Source organism: Hipposideros armiger, unplaced genomic scaffold (genome assembly GCF_001890085.2).
Source record: "Hipposideros armiger isolate ML-2016 unplaced genomic scaffold, ASM189008v1 scaffold_742, whole genome shotgun sequence".
In the NCBI taxonomy this organism is placed as follows: domain Eukaryota; kingdom Metazoa; phylum Chordata; class Mammalia; order Chiroptera; family Hipposideridae; genus Hipposideros; species Hipposideros armiger.
This window is the reverse complement of record NW_017732092.1, coordinates 653510-673542: the sequence shown is the minus strand read 5'-3', so window position 1 is coordinate 673542 and position 20033 is coordinate 653510. Positions and strand designations below refer to the sequence as shown.

At 54.5% G+C, this 20033-nt stretch overlaps 1 protein-coding gene across 1 annotated transcript; it reads right to left on the bottom strand.

Annotated features, from left to right (window-relative positions):
- Window positions 1-1031: 1031 nt before the first annotated feature.
- On the bottom strand, window positions 1032-20033 carry PPP1R12C (protein phosphatase 1 regulatory subunit 12C; the record flags this gene model as incomplete). Its single annotated transcript, XM_019627860.1, has 22 exons — window positions 1032-1672; window positions 1750-1800; window positions 1992-2042; window positions 2416-2520; window positions 2775-2868; window positions 2950-2990; window positions 3106-3191; window positions 3332-3392; window positions 3475-3558; window positions 3720-3810; window positions 4033-4116; window positions 4787-4854; window positions 4931-5089; window positions 5355-5428; window positions 5565-5692; window positions 5778-5851; window positions 6582-6656; window positions 6749-6893; window positions 9470-9629; window positions 15741-15859; window positions 15948-16078; window positions 19764-20033. Coding segments are annotated over 22 exons (2238 nt in total), but the record flags the coding sequence as incomplete, so codon positions are not given.

Here is a 20033-nt window from a genome sequence, read left to right as displayed (position 1 = left end):
CCACTGCCTCTTGCTGTGATTGTGACAGTGGCCCCTTAGCTGGCCTCCCCGTTTCTGTCCCTCACTACCATCCCCCAGATTCTTCTCAATGCAGGAGCTAGAGGGACCTGTTAAAACCTAGGTCCCATCTCACAGCTCAGGTCTTTACCAGGACCACATCCTTAAACAGCCCACTATTACCTCTCCAACCCCATCCCCTATTACTTCCCTCCAGCTACACCGGATTCATCCTGTGCCTCAACATGTCAGGCACACTTCTACCCCAGGGCCTTTGCACATGCTGTCTTCATCATCCAAAAGACCCTTCCCTCAAATACCTACATAGCTCATTCCCTGAAGCCATCAAGTACTGCCAGTGCCAGCCTTTCTGTGAGGCCTATTCTCACCGCCCTGCACAAAACACAAACACACACCAGCCTCCCCATCCCCTTATCCTGCTTTTTTTCCATAGCACCACCACCTGAAATACTCTTAATTTTATCACTGGATGCCTTATGCCTCTCCTCCTAGAAGGTATCAGGTCTTTGATTGTTTTATTCACTACTGTATCACCAATAGGTAGGACAGGGCCTGGCAGTAGAATGTGACCAAGAATGAATGCATGCATGCATGGCCCATCTTAGAAGATGGCTCCTACTCAGCTCCAGCCAACTGTTACCATGCAGGACTGAAGAACGCACATTGTCACAGCTTCCTATTTTTTTAGAGAATTCAAATTCTAGATTTTTCTATGTGAATTACCCAAATTTTAAATGTTGGCAATGGACTGTTTCAAAAGCACCAAAGACAAGACCCAAACTCCCCAGCTCAATACTCACAGGTCCCATCCTCTCACCCAGCTGATGCTTCCTGCCCCATCCCAAGCCACCTTACTTCTGACCACATTAGCCCTGGCTTAGAGCCCCTTCCCACCCTGTGAGCATGCGCCTACCCATCCCTCAGTACCCACCCGCATGGTCCTGTGCTTTGGTCACTAACATGCACAGCCAAGCACAGAAGCAGCGCCCCACCTCCAGCTGGAGACACGGTCATTGAGTGGCAACTTCACGACTTTTATTTGTGGTGCCTGTGCTTTGTCTCGAAAATACCTTCTCCCCCTACCCCAGACAGTGCAGGTGGGGAGGGGGCAGCAAAAAATAGAAGACGTCCCTCCCTATTGCACATGGACCCTATATACAGGCCCACCCGGCCAAGGCCGGCGGGACTCTTGGCACATTCTTGGATCCCTGTTCAGGAATGGGAGGGGTGACTGGGTGGCATCACACGTGAGAGAGAGGGGACCTCCGGGTGGCCACTCGTCCTGAATACTGGTCCTGGAGCTTCCTGTTCATGGTTCCTTCCTGGTCCCACCTCCATTCCTGGTCCCCTACCTGGCTCAGCCTCCCACTTCCATCCTGGCCTCAGATGGCCCCCCATTGGCTCCTGGGGACTCTGTCCTCCCCTCCCAAAATGGAGGTCCTGAGGGGAGGTTATGGCTTCTCAGAGACTCCCCCAAGAATCCTGTCACTCGTGTTCACGCAGGGGAAGGGATGTGTGTGGCAGAAGCAGCTGTATAAATGTGGGTGTGGGGACAGGTCCTCCAGAGTCACTTGGAGAGTTTGCTGATGACACGGATCAGGGCTGCGTTCTCATCCTTGAGCCGCTGGTTGTCAGCCCGGAGGTCAGACAGGGCCTGTGGGATGGGACAGGATCAGCTGGTGGCCCTGGGCAGTCGGAACCTATGGCCCACAGCACCCCATGAGTAGTCACCTTCAGCTCCTCCTCCAGCTCGGCTGCCTTTCGCTCCAGGGCCCTGCGCTCCTGTAATAAATGGGGAGGGTGAGGGCAAGGCACTGGGATCAGGGAAGGCCAGCGGTTGAATAGGGCTGAGAAGGGTGGTGAAGGGTCCGAGGGCCAGGTTAGAAGGTCAGTGTAGCCTCCTTCATCCACACCCGCCTGGACTTGTAAGGCTGGTGACACATGTCTGGCCCCACCCCAGCTGCCCTACTCACAAATCTCTCCAGCTCCAGAAGGGCAGGCCTCTCTGCAAAACGCTCCTGCCTCTGGTGGGGACAGAGGAAGCACAGGAGTCAGATAAACATCCCAACCGCAATGGCCAGGAAGAGGAAACCAACAGTGAGAGGTGAAAGGCTTCCAGCTGGACCTCACTGCAGCAGCTCCCGGCTGAGTCCACAAACTCCACCCACTGTCGTCCAGGCCCCGCCCCAGAACCCTAGCCCTGCCCACCAGGCCCCTCCCCTTTGAAGGCAGAGCCCAGCTCCCTGCCCCTCCTTGTTCAGGCCCCACACCCCTGAAGGCAGAGCCCAGCGCAAACCCCACCCTTCATTGCTCATAACTCCCCGCTCCCCTTTTGTCCCCCCACCCCACCCCGCACAGGGTTGCCATGGGCTACCTGCAGGGCCTCAGCACCCTCACCTGCGTGGCGCGCTCCAGCTCCACCTTGAGCTGCGCCAGCTGCAGTGTGGTCTCCGTCAGGGCCTCACGAAGTCTCTCGTTCTCACTGCGCAGCTCTGCGTAGAGCTGGGGGTGCCAGGAGGGGCACAGGGTCAGGCCTGCCAGCTCTGCCAACCCGAGTTGCCACACGTTTCCGGGGAGAGGGCCAACTATGCCCAGGTAAGGTTAGATGAGGCAGCCAGGGCGGGATGCAGGGGCCTGGCAGGCAGCGCCACTGGCAGAGGCAGTAGGGCAGGGGTGTAAAGGCCGACTTATGGGGTTGGTAACGGCACCAACCGTGGGGTTGGTAACAGCACCAACCGTGGGGTAGGATCGCGAACCTTCTTGAAGCCTCCTTCGGGCTCTTCCGATTCTGGCTGGGGTTCTGGGTTGAGGTCCCGCTGCCTGCGAGATGAGGGGCCGCTCTCAGGTACGCTGGGTGGAGGCAGAGCACGGGGTCAGGGGGTGCGCCCCGCGGCCATGGATAGCCCAGCCCCTGCCCTGCCCACTCCATACCTGGATTCTGGGCTGATGTTCGTGGGTTCCGCCTCCTCACCCTGTGGGCGGGGTGGGATTCAGGCAGATGCTGGAAGGAGAGTTTGGCCCCAGCCCCAGGACCCCTCCAAAGCCCACCCACAACTCCAGCTCGCCCCGCCTGGGCCCACCCCTCACCTCAGCAGGCCCCCTCCGTTCCTTGCCAACTCTGCGATTCTCCCTGGCAGCCTTTGGTCCCTGCCCCTGCCCATCAGGCGCCTCTGCTGGGGGAGGGGCAGGAATCAGGAATCCCCTCTCTGCAGTGTCAGGGTTCCTGGGCCCAAGACCACAGGAAAACAGGAAGGCTGCAGCGGAAGGGATCGGGTAGGCTGCAGGGGGCAGCCTCCGGGAAACCAGACCTCACCTCTCCGGGCAGGGCCATCCGAGTTCTCGACCCCAGGAACTCGGGGCAACTGGGAAGGGTCCTGCGGGAGATGAGCAGAGGGGTCAGAGGAGGGCTTCTTGTACCACCCACTGCCCAGTCACCTGACCTCCACCACCTCTCACCAAGCTCTGTGGGCATGACTTCTCTGGCTCTGGGGCCTTCCCTGCAGCCTTCTCTGCTTCCTTCAGGTCTGTCAGAGTCACACCCTGCAGGGAAAAGGGACAGTCAGGGGTCCCACAGCTTAGGGACAAGTACCTTCAGTCCCCTACTCCAGGCCCACAGCCCCTCCTCCCTCAGACCCAGGAATCTGGGCCCCTCAGCCTCTTCCTCAGACCTGGGAGTCCAGTCCCCCATCCCACCCCCACACCTGTGTGGGCCTCCGAGACTGGCGCATGAGACGGGAGCGAGCTTTCCGCTGGGATTCAGATTCCTCATCCCGCACAGGCATCTGGTAGGACCTGAGTGAAGGGCCTCCAGCCTCAGAGATGGTTCCTTTGAGCCCTGTCCCCATCCCATGGCTGACACCCTTAAGGGGAGGCAAGTTCTGTAAGGACTTCAACTCCTAGCAGACCCTGGGACAAACTCTTCCTTCGGAGCTCCCACCCAAAGCCCTGGGGCCTCCTGGGTAATGTAGTTTTCTCCCAGCTCTGGACAGACAAGCTTCTGGGGGGCCTCTTCACCTCCGGCGGTCCCGGGAGTCCACTGTGGGTACTGCAGAAGCTGCTGAGATAGTTGGCTTTCCTGGAGAGTCAGGCTCCGGAATCCTGTAGGGAGGAGTGGGGTTATCCAAGGGAGGAGGCCTAGTACTCTCACACCTGTGTGAATTCATTCATTCAGTAAATATTACTCAAGCTCACATTATGTGACAGGCACCGGAGATACAGCAGTGAGCAAAAGAAACAAGTGACCTCTGCCTGATGAGCCAAATCTGAGCAGAAAGGATGCAAAATAAACAATAAGCATAAAAAGATTAGTCTATCATAGGATATGTTAGGAGGGTAAGCACACTGGAGAAAAGAAACAAAGCAAGGGCGGGAGATGGGAGAGCATGAGTGTCCGGACACTCCTACAATGTGAGGAGAAGGTTGCAGTGGACCTCCCAAAGAAGGTGACATGAAACATGAGGGAGGGAGAGAAGAAGGGAGCAAGCCCTGTGGGTGGGAGGGGGAGAGCTAGAGCAAAGGTCCTGGGGCAGGAGTGTGCCCATGTCAGAAAGGGCCAGGTGGCAGCCAGGTAAAGGAGGCCAGATCACTATGGCCTTGCGAGTTTTACTGTGAGCTTTCACTTGATACAGAAAGAGGGAAACTGAGGCAGAATGGTGGGGAGCAGAAACCAGACTCCAGAGAGCAGAAGGACTTGCTCAGGATCATGCTGACTAGGTTGGAAACCAGACCTGCCTCCCACCTTAGATGGGCCCTGGCCCTTGGTACTCACAGGGCAGAGGGCTCCGGCACCTTCCGGAAGGGGGTGGGGGTAATTCTGGCAAGACGGGGCTCCTTGGCCTGTGGAAAGAGGGGAGGAAGGGGGTATTCTCCTCGACTAGGTGAGGCCTGGCCCGCTGCCACTCACCCCACTCACCTGAGTGGAGGTTCCTTCCAGCCGTGAGGAGGAAGCTGAGCGCTGCAGCCCAGCCCCAGGGGTGCCCTCAGATCCCCACCTATCTGCGGGGCCCAGGGCACCAGAGCTGCCCGTCTTCTGAAGGCCAAAGCGCCTGGAGAAGGGGGCGTCCTCGGGGGTCTGGGAGAAAAGAAAGGTCTCAGTTATGAAGAAAAGGTCCTTTTTCCCATATATTTCAAGTGTTACCCCCAGAAGGACCACAACAAACTATAACTCCCATCAGCCCCCGGGGCATGTGCAGCCAAAAAAGGTATTCAGCTGTTCTGGAGTTTTCTGGGAACTGTAGTCTTCACCCTACAGACCCTAACAAGAGGTTTACAGGATTCATGGTATGCCTCCCCTACCCTCCCCAGGCTGGCATGGCCTCCAGGACATCCAGACTCACCGTGGGGTCCTTAGGGCTAGCGGGTGGTGGGGAGGACACTCCATTGAGGGTTCTAGATTCTGCAGGGGGTTGCTCTATTGGGTAAGATGGGAACAGTAACAAGAATATGCCAGGTGCCTCAGAACCAGCCCCTCCTCCCTCAGACCCAAGTGTCCAGGCCTCCAGTCCTCCCTCCCAGAGACCCAGGAGTCCAGGCCCCTAGGTTCTCACCTGTGGGGCCTTCCTCTCTGTCATCGTCATCCCGGATGAGGGGTCCCCCTGTCCCCCCAGGCCGGCGCTCCTTGGACAGGTCCTGGAGGGAGATCTTCTCTCGGCTGCTCAGACGACACACGGAGCTCCTGGTGGGGACAGGGAGGGTGCCAGGGTCCAAGCTCTGAGAGTCTCCAGATAACCTCCCCTTCCCCCTGGGCACCTCTCCTGTACCTTCGGTGTTTGCTGCTGGAGGGCACCTGGGGCTCCTGGCTCCTGCTCTGGGAGGCTGCCTTCTGGTTCTGCAGCTGCAGGGAGAAAGGGAGTTGCTGTGGAAGGGAAGAACACGGGGGTCCCTCCTGGGCCTCACGTCCCCAACATGGAGGGCCACCGCACACAACTGTGCTGGTCCTGCCTTCACAGGTGCTCCAACTATGGAGAGCTCAGTTCGTGGGTGGCATGGAGGGTTTTTGGACTTGTTCCAGTTTTCCTACAGGCATTCACGCAGCGTCCGAGGGATGTGCCCTGGAGCTCATGTGGGAGCACACCCTGTGCACTGCCATCCTCCTGTTCTTACCCAGTCTCCCGCTCCCCAGCCTCTGCTCTCATCCTACCTCCCAGGGGCCACCTGGCCAAACTTCTCCCTGACCCATGAGCACCCAACACGAGTCTGGCCAGCCCAGCCTCCTCTGAGCTCACACTGCAAACCCACGCCAGAGCCTGAGTCCATACCATTCACCCTCCACTCCCCATCTTTCCAGCAACAAGGCCCAGCCCAATGCTAGCTGGGGGTCACCCCAGGGAAGACAAGGCCCAGCTTGAGCCTGGGGAGACTACCCCGTCTGCATCCCAAGGTCCATATGGACCACAGGCCATGCCTCCTCTGGCTGCCCAGCCGTACCATCCTCACTGGGTATGTCACCAGAGGGGAGCAGCAGGTGCCTAGGGCGGTGGGCATCGGGAAGTCGGGGTAGGGGTGGGAGACAAGGAAGCCCAGCCTCCAAGGTGCTGACAGGAAGCAAGGGGCCCGAGACTCACGTCCTCCTGCTTCTGGGCCAGCTCCTCCAACAGGCTCAGCACATCTTCATCAGCAAGGTCACAGGGACGCTGCCCCTGTGGGGAAGGAGAGGAGAGGCCAATGGTGAAGGAGGTATGGGACCCTCCCCAACCCACCCCTGCCAGTCCCCAGCGACCCCAGGCCTCACCGCATGGGTCAGTGAGTCCATGCCCCCACCGTGCTCGGCCAGCAGGCGGCAGGCGTCCTCCACACCCCAGTGGGCAGCTGCGTGCAGGGGGGTCCAGCCATCCCCATCCCGGAGCTCAGGGTCATAGCCAGCCTGGAGGAGCAGCCTGGAGGCCCAAGAGGCTCGGGGTCAAGGACCAGGACAGGGATTCTGGGTCAAGGGCTGTGGCGGCTGGCCATGCTGTGGTGGCAGTACCAGCTGTGACAGTGCTGAAACCATCCCGGGCCAGTGCCCTGAGCCTCTCCCCACAAATGACCCCTCTACTATGGGCTCTGACCCCTCCCCTGGCCCGGCAGGTAGCTTCTGGAACCCTGCTCCATGTAACTGCAGGTGGGGGTGGGGGCCCCCAAGCCTATGAAAAGGATGAGACCCAGAAGGGGCAGCTGGGGCAGCAGTGTCCTAGGAACCTAGCTGGCTTAGAGAGCTGGTTCTTAGCAGGGCTGATGCCGCCCGCAGGGACATCTGGCAGTGTCTAGACGCTTCTGGCTGTTACAACTTATGGGTGGATGCTAGCAGCTCCTAGCGGGTTGGTGCCAGGGATGCTGCTACAAATCCTACTGTGCAGAGGACAGCCCCACAGCAAAGAATGATCTGGTCCAAATGCCACAAGTGCCGAGGCTGAGAAACCCCAGCTTAGACTTCCTTCTCCGGGGGATTATCACCCCCTTGTGCCACACGATTCAGGGAAAGGCAGGGTTACAAGTCCAGGGCAATTCTGCAAACTCAGCTTAGGGCAAACATGCCTGCCTTAGAGAACGGGTATTAGGCTCTGTCTGAGGAACAGCTAAAGCAAGACAGGAAAAGATGCAGAGACGAGGTAACTTATAAAGAACCTTTTTAAATAAGGTCCTTTGTGTTGCCCTGCTGACCTGGTCACTCACCTGCCCCCTGAGCTCCATCTGCTCCAGCCCTGATGGGTGCTTGCTATTTTCCCAAGGGTACACCCACTTTTTTTTTTTTTATCACATTTCTTACCATAACTAACACATAAGCAGATGGAAAGAAATCACTAAGGACATAGATTTTAAAAGCATGACTACAAAGTTGACCTAATAACCTACATAGAACACTGTACCTCACAACACAATTCTTTTCCAGCCCTGCACTTGCTGTCCTCTGCCTGGTGGATGTTCTCGGTGTTTCAGATGGCCTCCCCTTCTCAACAGGCACACCCCTGAGCCTGACCGTTTAGAGTACCCCGTTCCCCTTGCCATAGGGATCAGCTCTGGGACGGGCAGGTGCCCAAGTTGGCCCAGTGAGCATAAGACCCAGGACTCCTGCTAGAACTATGGAGGACATGGCACTGTACTTCAGGAGCGGGTGCTAACCAGCTGGGATACAAGCCTGGAGCTGTCAGGGGTCATTTTAAGTACCGTGTTTCCCCAAAAATAAGACCTAACCGGAAAATAAGCTCTAGCATGATTTTTCAGGATGCTTGTAATATAAGCCCTACCCCAAAATAAGCCCCAGTTAAGATCGTCAGCCAGACATGACTGTATTTGAATAAATGTAGACTTTTATAAATGAATAAAATGTGTCTTTTGGAGCAAAATTTAATATAAGACCCGGTCTTATTTTCAGGAAAACATGGTACCTCATTGGAAAACCTGCCTAAAGATTTAACACGGGGGCCGGCCGAGTGGCTCAGTTGGTTAAGAGCTCGCTCAAGAGTTTGAGCTCTGAGCAACAGCGGTTTGATGCCCAGCCCGAGTTGAGCTGCCGCTGAGCTGCCAACAGGTGGCAGGATGGCTCAGCTAAAAAAAAATTAAAAATTAAAAAAATAAAATAAAATAAAATAAAAAATAAAAGATTTAACACGGAGGTGAGCAGAGATGGAGTTCATCTTAACTCCATTTTCATACTAAAAATAAAGTATAAGGTCATAAAAGAGAAAGGGGAATTAAAGAGAGAGCAGGGAGCCTGAGGATAAGAACTGGAACCAACTACTCCAACCGAAGGGGATGGGGCAGCCAAATGCGGACAGGACCAAGATGAGTGACAGAAAGGAAATATGCACCATAACAATTTAAACTCTACATGCACCAAACAACCTTCAAATATACAACACAGAAATTGATAGAACTATAATAGGCAAAACCCACAATCATGGGTTTGTTGTTTTTTTTAATCACGCTTCTTACAATAACTGACAGAATAAGCAGATGGAAAGAAATCACTAAGTACATAGATTTCAATAGCATGACTACAAAGTTGAGCGAATAACCTACATAGAACAGTGGGCCTCACAACACAATTCTTTTCTAGCTTACTTATACTGAGGTATAAAATAAAGCAAACTAACGAATTTCAGAAATCTGGAATCATACAAACCCCATTCTCTGATTATAGTGCAATTAAGCCAGGAAACGTGTAATGAAACAATGACTATGATATCCCATGTATTTGGAACTTAAGGACATACTTCTATATAATCATGGGTCAAAGAAGAATGATTACACATTGGAAAATGTTTTAAACTGAATGACAATGAAAAGCTACACATCAGGACTTGTGAGAGCAACTAAAGCTGTATTTAGAGGCAAATGTATAGGCTTAGGTACATACATGAGTAAAAGATGGGAATAGACAAAATCCACAGGAAGGTGTAAGACAACGAAAAAGAGCAGACTGGCCCTGCACAAAGAGCAAGGGAAAGGGAGGGTCTACGCCGGCTCAGCTCACCTCATCACTTCGATGTAGCCCTTAGCAGCAGCCACATGCAGGGCTGAGGCCCCCGTGCGGGGATGCCGGGCCTCGGGCATGGCACCCCCATTCAGCCAGCACCTTGTGTCGTGAAGCAGCAATTCCTCCTCGGCCCGTTTGGCTGCCTCCACATCTACACCTGGGAGGACAAGGGGTGACAGGTGGGACTCATACACCAAGGTCCAGGAAGCACCCGTCCCTCTATGTCTTGTGTGTTCCTCTGGGACTTGGCTTGGATCAGTGACTTCCCAGCTGTGCTCTGTGCAATCCAGGGTTCCACTAAGAGTCTCTGAGTCAGGCCGGCCAAGTGGTGGGTTGGTTAAGAGCTGGCTTGGGACGCCAGAAGGCCCCGGTTCGGATCCCACATATGAGGGCCAGTGACACTGCCCTCTACAGCTAAGATGCTGAACAACAGCTCAACCTGGAGCTGGGCTGCCATGAGTCGCCGGCGATGGCGTGGGCTGCAGCCCCTATGGCAGTGGGTTGCCATGGGCTACTGTGAGTAGCCAGCAGCCAGTGTGAGCGGCCAGTAGCTGCCGTGAGCGGCCGTCCAAAAGCCAGCGATTGATCTGCCTCGCCCCGGAAGAGCGCAATGATGGTGCCAACTTGGGCCAATGAAGCAATGTCCTCCACAACTAGACTGAAGAACAAAAGGACAGCAACTTGTCTGTTCCCCTTCCTCCAATTCCCCAGCACTGTTCCTATCCCCTAATCCCCTAATTAAAAAAAAATAATAATAAAAAAGAGTCTGAGTCACTGCTGTGGCTGGGACAATGGAGACTGTAGGCCTTTTCCTATTTCAACCAAAGCATCACCTTCATCAATATTTTTAAGTATAAAACCTAAAGTTTATTGAGCAAATCCAGCATTTGACTACATCTAACTCTTCCTGTCACTACCAATACAATCCTTAGCCCACCACCTTCATGCATTTTATCACCATTTTCACTGTGATCACTCATGCGTAGGATAAACTAAGCAAAAAGCCACTAAACAAAGTTTTTGTATCCTGAGGGCAACAGCTTGGTCCCTGTTCACAGCTGTGCTATCTACTAGAACAATCTGACTTCCTTCTTAGTCAATTTCATTGTACCCTATTGGCTTCATGGAAAGTTGTCCTGCATTTATAGATGCAAAAAACAAGCTATGACTTGAAATTAAATGGAAGTTGATTTGGGACCAAAATAGCCTTGCTGAGGTTGGACTATTACCTGTGACTTGTGACTGAGAATCTGTATTCTTTAGCCTCTTAAACTATAGAGGCAAGCGTAAAAATGGTCTTTTCTAGAGAATGTTCAATCTCTCTCCTGGGAAGGTTTTTACTATTATTTTTTCAACTGTGAAATTTCTCGCAAACTACCATGTGGAACTGAGCTGTCCTGCACAATAGCCGTCAGCCACATGTGGCCACCGAGCACTTTAAGTGTTGCTAGTTGAACTGAAATGTGTCATAAATGTAAAACATGCTGGATTTTAAAGGATGAGAAAAAACATGAATAGTTTTTGTTAAATATTGATTACATGTTGAAATGATGTTTTGGATATACAGGGTTAAACAACATGTATTACTAATGTTAATTTCACCTGTTTCTTTTTACCTTTTTAAATGCATCTACTTGAAAATTTTCAGGGCCAGCTGAGTGGCTCAGTTGGTTAAGAGCACAAGCCCTGAGCAACATGGTCTCTGGTTCGATTCCTACATGGGCCAGTGAGTAGCGCTCAAGCTGAGCTGCAGCTGAGCTGACAACAGGTGGCAGGATGGCTCAGTGATTACAGCGTGCGCTCTTAGCAACAAGGTTTCTGGTTCGACGCCCGCATGGGATGGTGGGCTATGCCCACCACAACTAAGATTGAACACGGCACCTTGAGGTAAGCGGCCACGAGCTGGACAGCTGGCCGGATGGCGAATGGACTTGGAGCTGAGCTAGCTGTGCCCTCCATAACTAAGATTGAAGGACAACTTAGCTGTTCCCCTTCCCCAATTCCCCAATAAAAATCTTTAAAAAAATAAAATAAAATTTTCAATTACACTTGTAGCTTACATTGGCTTTCCATTGGACAGCACTAGCAAAGAAACTCCCTTACGACCACTTGGCTTAAAAATTTTAAATGACAGAAACACCAGAAGCCTCCTGTGTGCTCCTCATAGAGCTCATCTGACGCCCTGCGACCCCCGAGCTAACAACCATCATGAATTTGCTTTCGTGAACATGTATTTTGTTATATCCTTACTGCATATATAGTAAACTTCTGCCCTAAGGCCACAAGTGGGATTCCTAGAAACAACCCCCCCCATCCACACCTGAGGACAAAATCCACCCAGGTCCAGGCTTCCTGTTGGTGCTACCAGGTGGCATCTGTGCACTGCCTTTGGGTTTCCTGTCTGGCGGGGCTGGATGGTGGCAGCTATTCCAGGAATGTCTGGTTGGTTAGGGCCCATCTCTTGGGCCCAGTCTGAGGTGGAGAGGCCTCTCAGGAACCAGCCCTCTCCCTCCCCCTCTGCTACTTCCTTAAAGGGAATCACCTATATCCAATCCCATTACAGCTGAATGTGTCTGACTTCAGGGAGGGGGGAAGGGCCGAGTTTGCTTACTTTATTCAACAACCAATCTTAGTACCATGTTCACATGCATCCTGCTCAAATTTGCTTTCTGCACAGATCTGCCTATGTCTATTGACAGAGCTCAAGATCCAGGTTGGCAAACTGCATCCTGGGGGTGCAGGCCACCTGTTTGGATTACTTTCTTTGTTGTGGTGGTAAAATAAAATAACATAAAATTTACCAATTTCGCTGTTTCAAAGTGTACAATTCAGTGGCATTTAGGACATTCACAATGCTTTGCAACCATCATGCTACCTAGTTCCTGAACTTTTTCATCTCCCCAAACAGAAACCCGTACCCATTGAGCAGTCAACTCTCCGTACCTCCCTCCCCCAGCCCCTGGCACTACTTTCTGTCACTATGGGTTTGCCTGTTCTAAAAGGCCACCTGTGTTTGTAAATAAAGTTTAATTGGAACACGGCCATACCCACTCACTTACGAGTACATACAGTCCCTGGCTGTTTTTCCCACTATGGCAGCAATTAGGTAGAGTAGTCCAAACATGACAGCACATCCCGCAAAGGCTAAATTGTTGTGCAGCCATCCCCACCATCCACCTCCAGGACTCTTCATTTTACAAAATGAAAACTCTGTGCATTAAACAGTAATTCCCCCAACCCCTGGTAACCACCATTCTACTTTCTGTCTCTATGAATTTGACTACTGGGTACCTCATACAAGTGGAATCATACAGTGTTTGCATTTTTTGTGACTGGCTTATTTCACTGAACATAATATCCTCACGGGTCACCAATGCTGTAGCACATGTCCTTCCTTCTCAGGCTGAAAGTATTCCATTTTATGGATTGGATGGATCACATTTTGTTTGTCTATCACCTGTTGGTGGACATAACAGCTTCCACCTTCTAGCTGTTGTGAATAATGCTGCTGTGAACATGGGTGCACAAGCTATACCTCTCTGGCCAGAGCCAGGCTGTAATGGGCTTCTGGTCCTTGCAAAGAATCGTACCTAATTCAGCTGAGCCAACTGGACCGTGGCCTTCACTCAGGATGAGAGGTGTGCTCCGGGTAACTGGCTGAGCGGATCAAACGCTCTCAGTGACCAGCAGTCCCCAAGAGAGAAAGACAGCAAGCGAGGCGGGGCCGCAAAGGGGACAGCTGTGCTCGAGAAAGAAACTGAGGCTGAGCTCTCAGCAGCATCCACACCACTGATGCCTTCTTTCTTGGAGTCTCCAGCCTCTGTCCACCTCCGTCTTCTGACCTGGCCCTGCTGTAAGCAGCTGCCAGGATTACACTTCAGCCGGCACCTGTCTGAAGGCCTAGCACACGTGGGGATTCTCCATCTTTCCAGACATGTCCTCAGTGAGGCAAGAGCCTCTGCCCTCCTTGCAGCTGGGGTTCAGTCTGTGATCCGGGTTCTGCTGAGGCCTCCATGTGAAAGCGAGGGTTGTGCAGCCACATAGCAGAGGCCCCTGGATTCTAGAGGCAGTGACAGCAGCGGACTTCACAGCAGTGTCGCAACCCCAGCAGTGCAGCTGAGGGTCTTCCCAGCAGTGCCATTGCATTGGCCTTTGCCTACAAACCAACCTCCCCCAACCTTTTTCTCAGCCAAAGGGGAACACAGGCAGCTTTCAGAAGCTGATGCGCACTATGAGCGATTCCTGAAGAAAAATCCAGAATGTCTAAGAGTTCACGGACCCCCTGGTGGCCATTCTCATGCCCCCAGAGTCCAAGGACTCCAGGTGGAGACCTACAGAAGCAGCCGCCATGCATCGCCCTGCAGACTTTATTTTATTACGAAGGGAGGAAGATGCCTCCACTGAGAGCTACCTGGCTGGCCCCCTGAACAAAGTTTAAAGTTAACATCACCAGTAATGGGGCAGTCTTCTAGAGTGACCGCAGGTCCTGAACCACAGGAGAAGGCTACCCGCCTGATAGATAACAGTGGTCCTGACACTGCTGGGAGAGTAACATTGTCACCTCCCATGCAGTTACTAGGAGTGTCCTTGCTCTAGGAGACACTGCCTCCAGTGTCCGGTGGAGGATACAGTGTCTGCAATATAGTCTCAAAATGTTTCAGAAAAGAGGAGGAATTGAGGGAGGGATGGGGGGAAAGAAAAAAGAAAAAGGGAAGAGAGAGAAGAAATACGAAAAAGGGAGGAAAAAGGTGAATTTACATATGGAGTGGGGGAAGAGGAGGGAGAGGGAGCACACACAAATGTGCCAAAAAGTTACAAAACTGATGAATCTGTATTTTATGATTCCATTTATACGAAACATCCAAAATTGGCAAATCTAGAGAAACAGAAAGCCGATGGGTGGTTTCCTGGGGTAAGGGTGACAGGGTATCAGGGGTGATGGCTAAGGGACAATGGGTTTCTTTTGGGGTGATCAAAATCATCTAAATCGATGTGGTTATGGGGGCACAGCATTGAATATACTAAAAAGCACCAGACTAGACACTCATGGGTGAGCTGTAAGGACGGTGAATTGTATCTCCATAAAGCTCCTGCAACATGGGTGAACCTCAGTGAAGGTCACATTGAGACTCGTACTCTTGTCACAACCTTTCTCTAAGTTTCAAGTTTTTCAAACTAAATAGTCACAGGAGAAGACCCCAGCTCTGTCTTTTTCTTTCCTCATTCCCCACTTTAACCAAAGCAGGGCTCCCGAGACCCAGATGTCACCTCCATGCATCCCACCGGAGCCTGGGTACCTGGCGGGGCTATCTCACAGTCGGGGGCACTGAACCTGCGCGGGGCCAGGCCCTGACCCTTCCCATCCTGGTCTGCAGCCGGGAATCTGGGCATCACCTCAGACACCCCATACTGGTTCTTCATTCACCTCCTTCACGGTCCTCCAGACCTGTGCTAACACCTTTCCATCAGCGGCCTGGCTGAACCCTGCCTCCCAACCCAGGCGCCACCGCCCTCATCCTCAGTCACCCATATAGCCAGGATGCCAACTCAAGAAGCCAGATCTCAGTAGCCGCACTCGAGGCCCAGGACTCCTGCGGGGGTCCCACAGGCACCGCAAACCCCAAGACCCCGTGAAGCTGTTCCTGCCCCACAGCCAACCTGCCCTGCGTCCTCTGCTTCCAGGGCAGCCAGGCTACAGCCTGCCCCATGCTGCCTCATGTCAACTTGTCCTAGATGGTTATTTATAGGTGTGTGTGGGGAGGGTCACAAGCCCCTCTGAAAACCTGCTAGAACCAACACATGCCCTCCTTAAAGAAAGAAACACAGCTAGTCACCGAGTTTTTTGGAGTTCTGGACCCTGGGGTTCAGTGATCCTACGCAAAGGGGGACCAGTCCCCAGAGGTCCTGCATTCTACTTCCCTCAGCAAACAGTTCCAACAACACCTGCAACGCGGGGGTCCCACAATCCCACCCCTGGACAAGCCCCGCCTCAATGTCCTGTTATTTAAATGGTAAAATGACAAGGCAGGTCAATGTCAGTCTGAGCTCTTAATTCTGTGCCCAGTGGTGGCACAAGCACTGTACGATCACTCGTTTAAGGTGCCAAGCAACCACTGGGGTAGGTGCTTACACCCCCACTTCACCCCCACCGAGGCACAGAGGGAGTCTGAGTGTCCTAGTAAATGGAGGGGCTGGCCTCTGAGCCCCGGCAGTCTGATTCCCAGACACTGGGGAGGAGCCCTGTCCCGCAGCAGCACCCAGGGCCCACCTCGGTGGGCGATCTCTGCCTTCAGGAGCCCCTCCATGGCGTCGGACTCGGCCAGGTCCAGGGGCAGGTCCCCATCACTGTTGACGGCAGCAATGTTGGCCCCGTGGCTCAGGAGGTACCTGGAGGTGGGGGGAGGTCAGGGCCAAAGGGTCCAAGCCCCAGCCCCACTGTCAGGTCTTGGGTCCCGCCCACTTTCTGCCGCCTCACCTGGCGATATCCAGGTAACCACAGGAGGCGGCCACATGCAGAGGCGTCCAGCCTTCGTTGTCCGCCTGGTTCACTGTGGCGCCCTGCTCTACCAGGAAGCGCACCACCTCCAGGTTCTCATCGATACAGGCCTGGGGCAGGGGATGGGCTGTCAGGCTGTCAGCACTCACCTCATCCAGGCACCACACACCCAGCAAGGCGGGTCTCCCGACAGGGACCATGAGACAGATCCAGGGGCTAAGTCACCATGACATTCAAGGAAGAGACCCCGATGGCTCTGGGACAGGCTCTGAAAGGTACCAGCCAGGCCCCTGAAGGCCCCTCCAGCCACCCAGCTGTTAGAGACACCCCTGGCTTCCCAATGGTTAGGTCAGCCAGGCCTTTGGAGTTCAGTGGAGACCATGAGAGGGGGTTTCTCAGCTCCCTGCAAGTAGGAACTGGATGGAGAAGAGAAGGGGGCTTCTCATCCAGGTGTAGGAATCCTGAATAGTACTTGTTAGACGTGACCTATCCCACAGCCACCACCAACAGGATGGGGCTTCCAGTGATGAACTGAAGGGAAGAGGCCCAGCCCATCCTCCCTCAGACCCAGCAGATACTCATGACCCTCCTTGCACCCTGAGGAGAGATGGCTGAGCGCCTGAGGCCCAAGGCTGTTGCCGGGCTGGTAAAGTCACCAGGTCCCTGAGAATGTGGGGTAGAGCGAGGGACTCCTCCTATAGTGGAAGGAGGCTGCATCAGTGTGTGCCCAGGGCCTGGGGCCTGAGGAGCTGCAGCTCCCACACACTGAGGGTCCACTGTGCACAGGACGCTGTGCCCAGGGTTCTCTATGGGCATCTTCCCCATGCCTTTCGCTGTCAGGACTCTGTTTTACGGAGGAAGAATCAAAGCTCCAGAGACAAACGCCCCAGGACACACGCAAACACTGGATGGGCACTGGAGCTGAGCAGGTCTATGGGAGGTGGGTGGACCTGGACTCCCCAGTCTTCAGGGTAAATTAACCCCCCAACTCCCTCACCTCTCCCAAACTGCCCATCTGGAGAGGGGAAGGAAGCCACGAGAGCCAAGAGCATGAAGTCATGGAAACTCAGGCTGTGAGAGGGGGGCCACACGTGCCCTGGGAACGGGATGAACTCTGGGCTCCGTTTATTTCCACCCAGTTGTCATGGCAATGGGGGAGGGGGGGCAAGGAGAGAGATGGGCCTTTCCCTTTCAAGGACCTGGCCCTGCACAGGCATCCATGTGAAAGATGCCTGAGGCCTGGGCACCAAGGATCCAAGAATCCAGGCCCCAGCCCCTCCTCCCTCAGACCCAGGAGGCCAGGTCCTCAGTCTTTCCTACTAATCCATACCCCAGACCCTAGCCATGAATTCATAACGCAATTTCAGGAAGGAGGAGAGTATACCAAGCTCATGAGGTGGTTGTCAAACTGGCCTGAAGTGGGGGCTAATGTTTGAGAACTCCTGGGGACACAAGCAGGGCAGAGGGCTGATGCCTGGGAACCCAGTCAGGGAGTATTCAGAACAGAAACCACAGCCCAGGTGGAGAAACCAGAATCCACAGCCCAAGGACTCAACCAGATGGAAGGGCAGCCGTCCCAGTCTACCTGAGACTTGGGGCTTCCTGGGCCCTGGGACTTTCAGTGCTAACACCAGGCCAGTGTTGGGACAAACCTGCATGAGCTGGTCACCCCACTCCCAGCTCCCCTACTGGCTGGCCCTGTGACCTGAGGCGGGAACCTCCCCTCCGTGAATCTCAGATGTCCTAACCCTTCAAGCCTCCTCAGGGCCCTGGCAGCAAGTTATCAAGTGCTGGCCAAAGGTGGGAGAGACATCCCACTTGAGAGGCAGCCTGCCGGGCAAGGCAGCAAGGCTGGAGTGGCCTTTTGTAGGGTCCAGGCCAAGGGGATGCTGGGTAATGGGTTTGGCCTGAAGAACAGGGCCAGGAACCCCTTAGAAAAGGTCCAGGGGAGCCAGGGGCAGGGACGGTGGTGAAGGAAGGGGGACACAGAAGCATGGGGCCTCTGCTGGGCTGGCCAGCATCTGAGACCCTACAAGGACTCAGGAAAGCAGGACCCTCCTCTGGGTGGAAAAAAATGTCCCAGGTTGCACTAGGGCCTCTGCTGGAACAGGCCTGGGGGTGGAGAAGAAAAGGGGGGAAGGAATAGCACTTAGACCAGGGGCAGCAACTCCCCAGCTAACCACTTAGGGTGTTTCCTGAAGGGAGTTCTCCACACACACAACCTCCCTCGTTCACCAGCATCCTGCCAGCGAGGGCCTGACAACTGGCCCCATTTTACAGATAAGAAAACAGGCACAGAGAGACGAGACACAAATTCAAGGTCACAAAGTTAAGAAGCTGAGATCAGAACTCAGAGCTATTCTGTTTTCCTGACCTGTTCCTCTTCCTGGGAACCTCAGAAGAGGGACTCTGCAAGTATCCCCTCCATCACCCTGCCCCCTGCCAAGCTTTCCTTCCCAGGGTCCCCTCTGGCTCTATCAGTAACCAAATCCTAGGGATTGTGGCAGGGCGGGAAGGGCTGGGACTAGATCAATATTAGGAGACTAGGAAGGAGATGGTCTCAGGAATAAAGGGAGAGGATGGTGGCTCTTCCATGGCCAGGCCAGTCCCTGGTGGTACCATGGGGGTGGGGGAGCAGGGAGGAAAGGGAGATAGATAAAAGTACCCAGAACCAGAGAGAACTCTGAGGCATAACATGGCCTGAATGTGACACAGGGACACTGGAGGCAGCAACCAGGGTGTGTTGGAAAAGCACGGGTGCCCAGATTGTAGAAGGAGAAAACTAACAGGGTTCTAGAACCCTTGAGAAGGTGACATGACACAGGGCTAGCAGAGCGCACAGTCTATGGGAAGGAGAAGCTGCTCTATTCCACAGGAGGAGGGGGGATCTGGGCAGAGAAAGCAAGATGATGAGAGGATGGAGAGGTGGCCCAAAGCCAGGAAGAGGCGGGTGCTTTGAGGTTGCCCAGAAAAAGGGGGATGAGGCAGGCCTAGCCAAGGGAAGGGGAGACAGAGGAAGAGGAGGAGAAACATCCCTGGCATATGGTGGAAGGAAAGAGGTGGCATAGGCCCCAGGAGGAGAATTAAGAGGACATGGGGGTAGAGGGGGGCAGGGTGCCCCAGACAAGGGAAGCATCCACTTCAAGGGAACAGACCTAGAAGGCAGTGTGAACATTCAGGAAAGAGCATCCTTACACAGTAACAGATGGCTCAGACCAAGAGGGATAAGGAGGAACCTGAAAGAAGTGGCATGGAAAGATCTGAGCCCAACCAAAGAGCTGGCCCAGGCCAGGGACCCGGAGGGGAGGAAGAGCAGGCCTCAGTGAAATTGGCAACTGCCCGGAAGGATGGGGCAACAGTGGGCCAGAGGGGGTTCCAGCATTGCCGGAAGAGGTAGCAGCATTAGAGAGCAGAGTAGAGGTGGCATCAGTGGAGGCGGCACAGACGAGACTAGTAAAGGGCGCTCAGGGTTGGGGGAGAACAGCGCCAAGTGACAACACCAGAGCCAGTGAGATGGACCAGACTGGGGCCGTCAGCAACGGCTGGGTTCCAGGAAGAGGGCAGCGCAGGGTGGCAAACACAAGGGCCAGCTCCAGTGGCTCGGGGTTGGAAGAGGGGAGCTCGAGGTGGGTGGGATGGGAAAACGGGCTCGGACAGGGGATCAGCACTGGATGGCAAGGACTAGGGTGGCTTCGCCGATGCAGACCAGGACTGGCAACGGTGACTCCGGACTGGGCAGGAAGGTAGCACAGGCCGAGGGCAGACGAGGTCCCGGGAGGAGCGGGGGGCGCTGACCTGGTGCAGGGCGCTGATGCCGTCGGCGTTGGTGGAGTCGAGCACGGCGCGGGCGGGCGGCGGGGCATCTGGGTCGGGCTCGGCGCCGGGGCCGGGGTCCGCCGCACGCAACATCAGGCGCGCCTCGTCCAGGTCGCCGCCCGCACAGGCCGCCAGGAACTCGGCGGCGCGCTCGAAGCGTACGGTGCGGGCGCGCCGCTCCCCGGGGCCCGGCTCGGCGCCCGCCCGCGCCCCCCACTGCCGCAGCTGCTCCCGCCGCCGCTCGCGGGC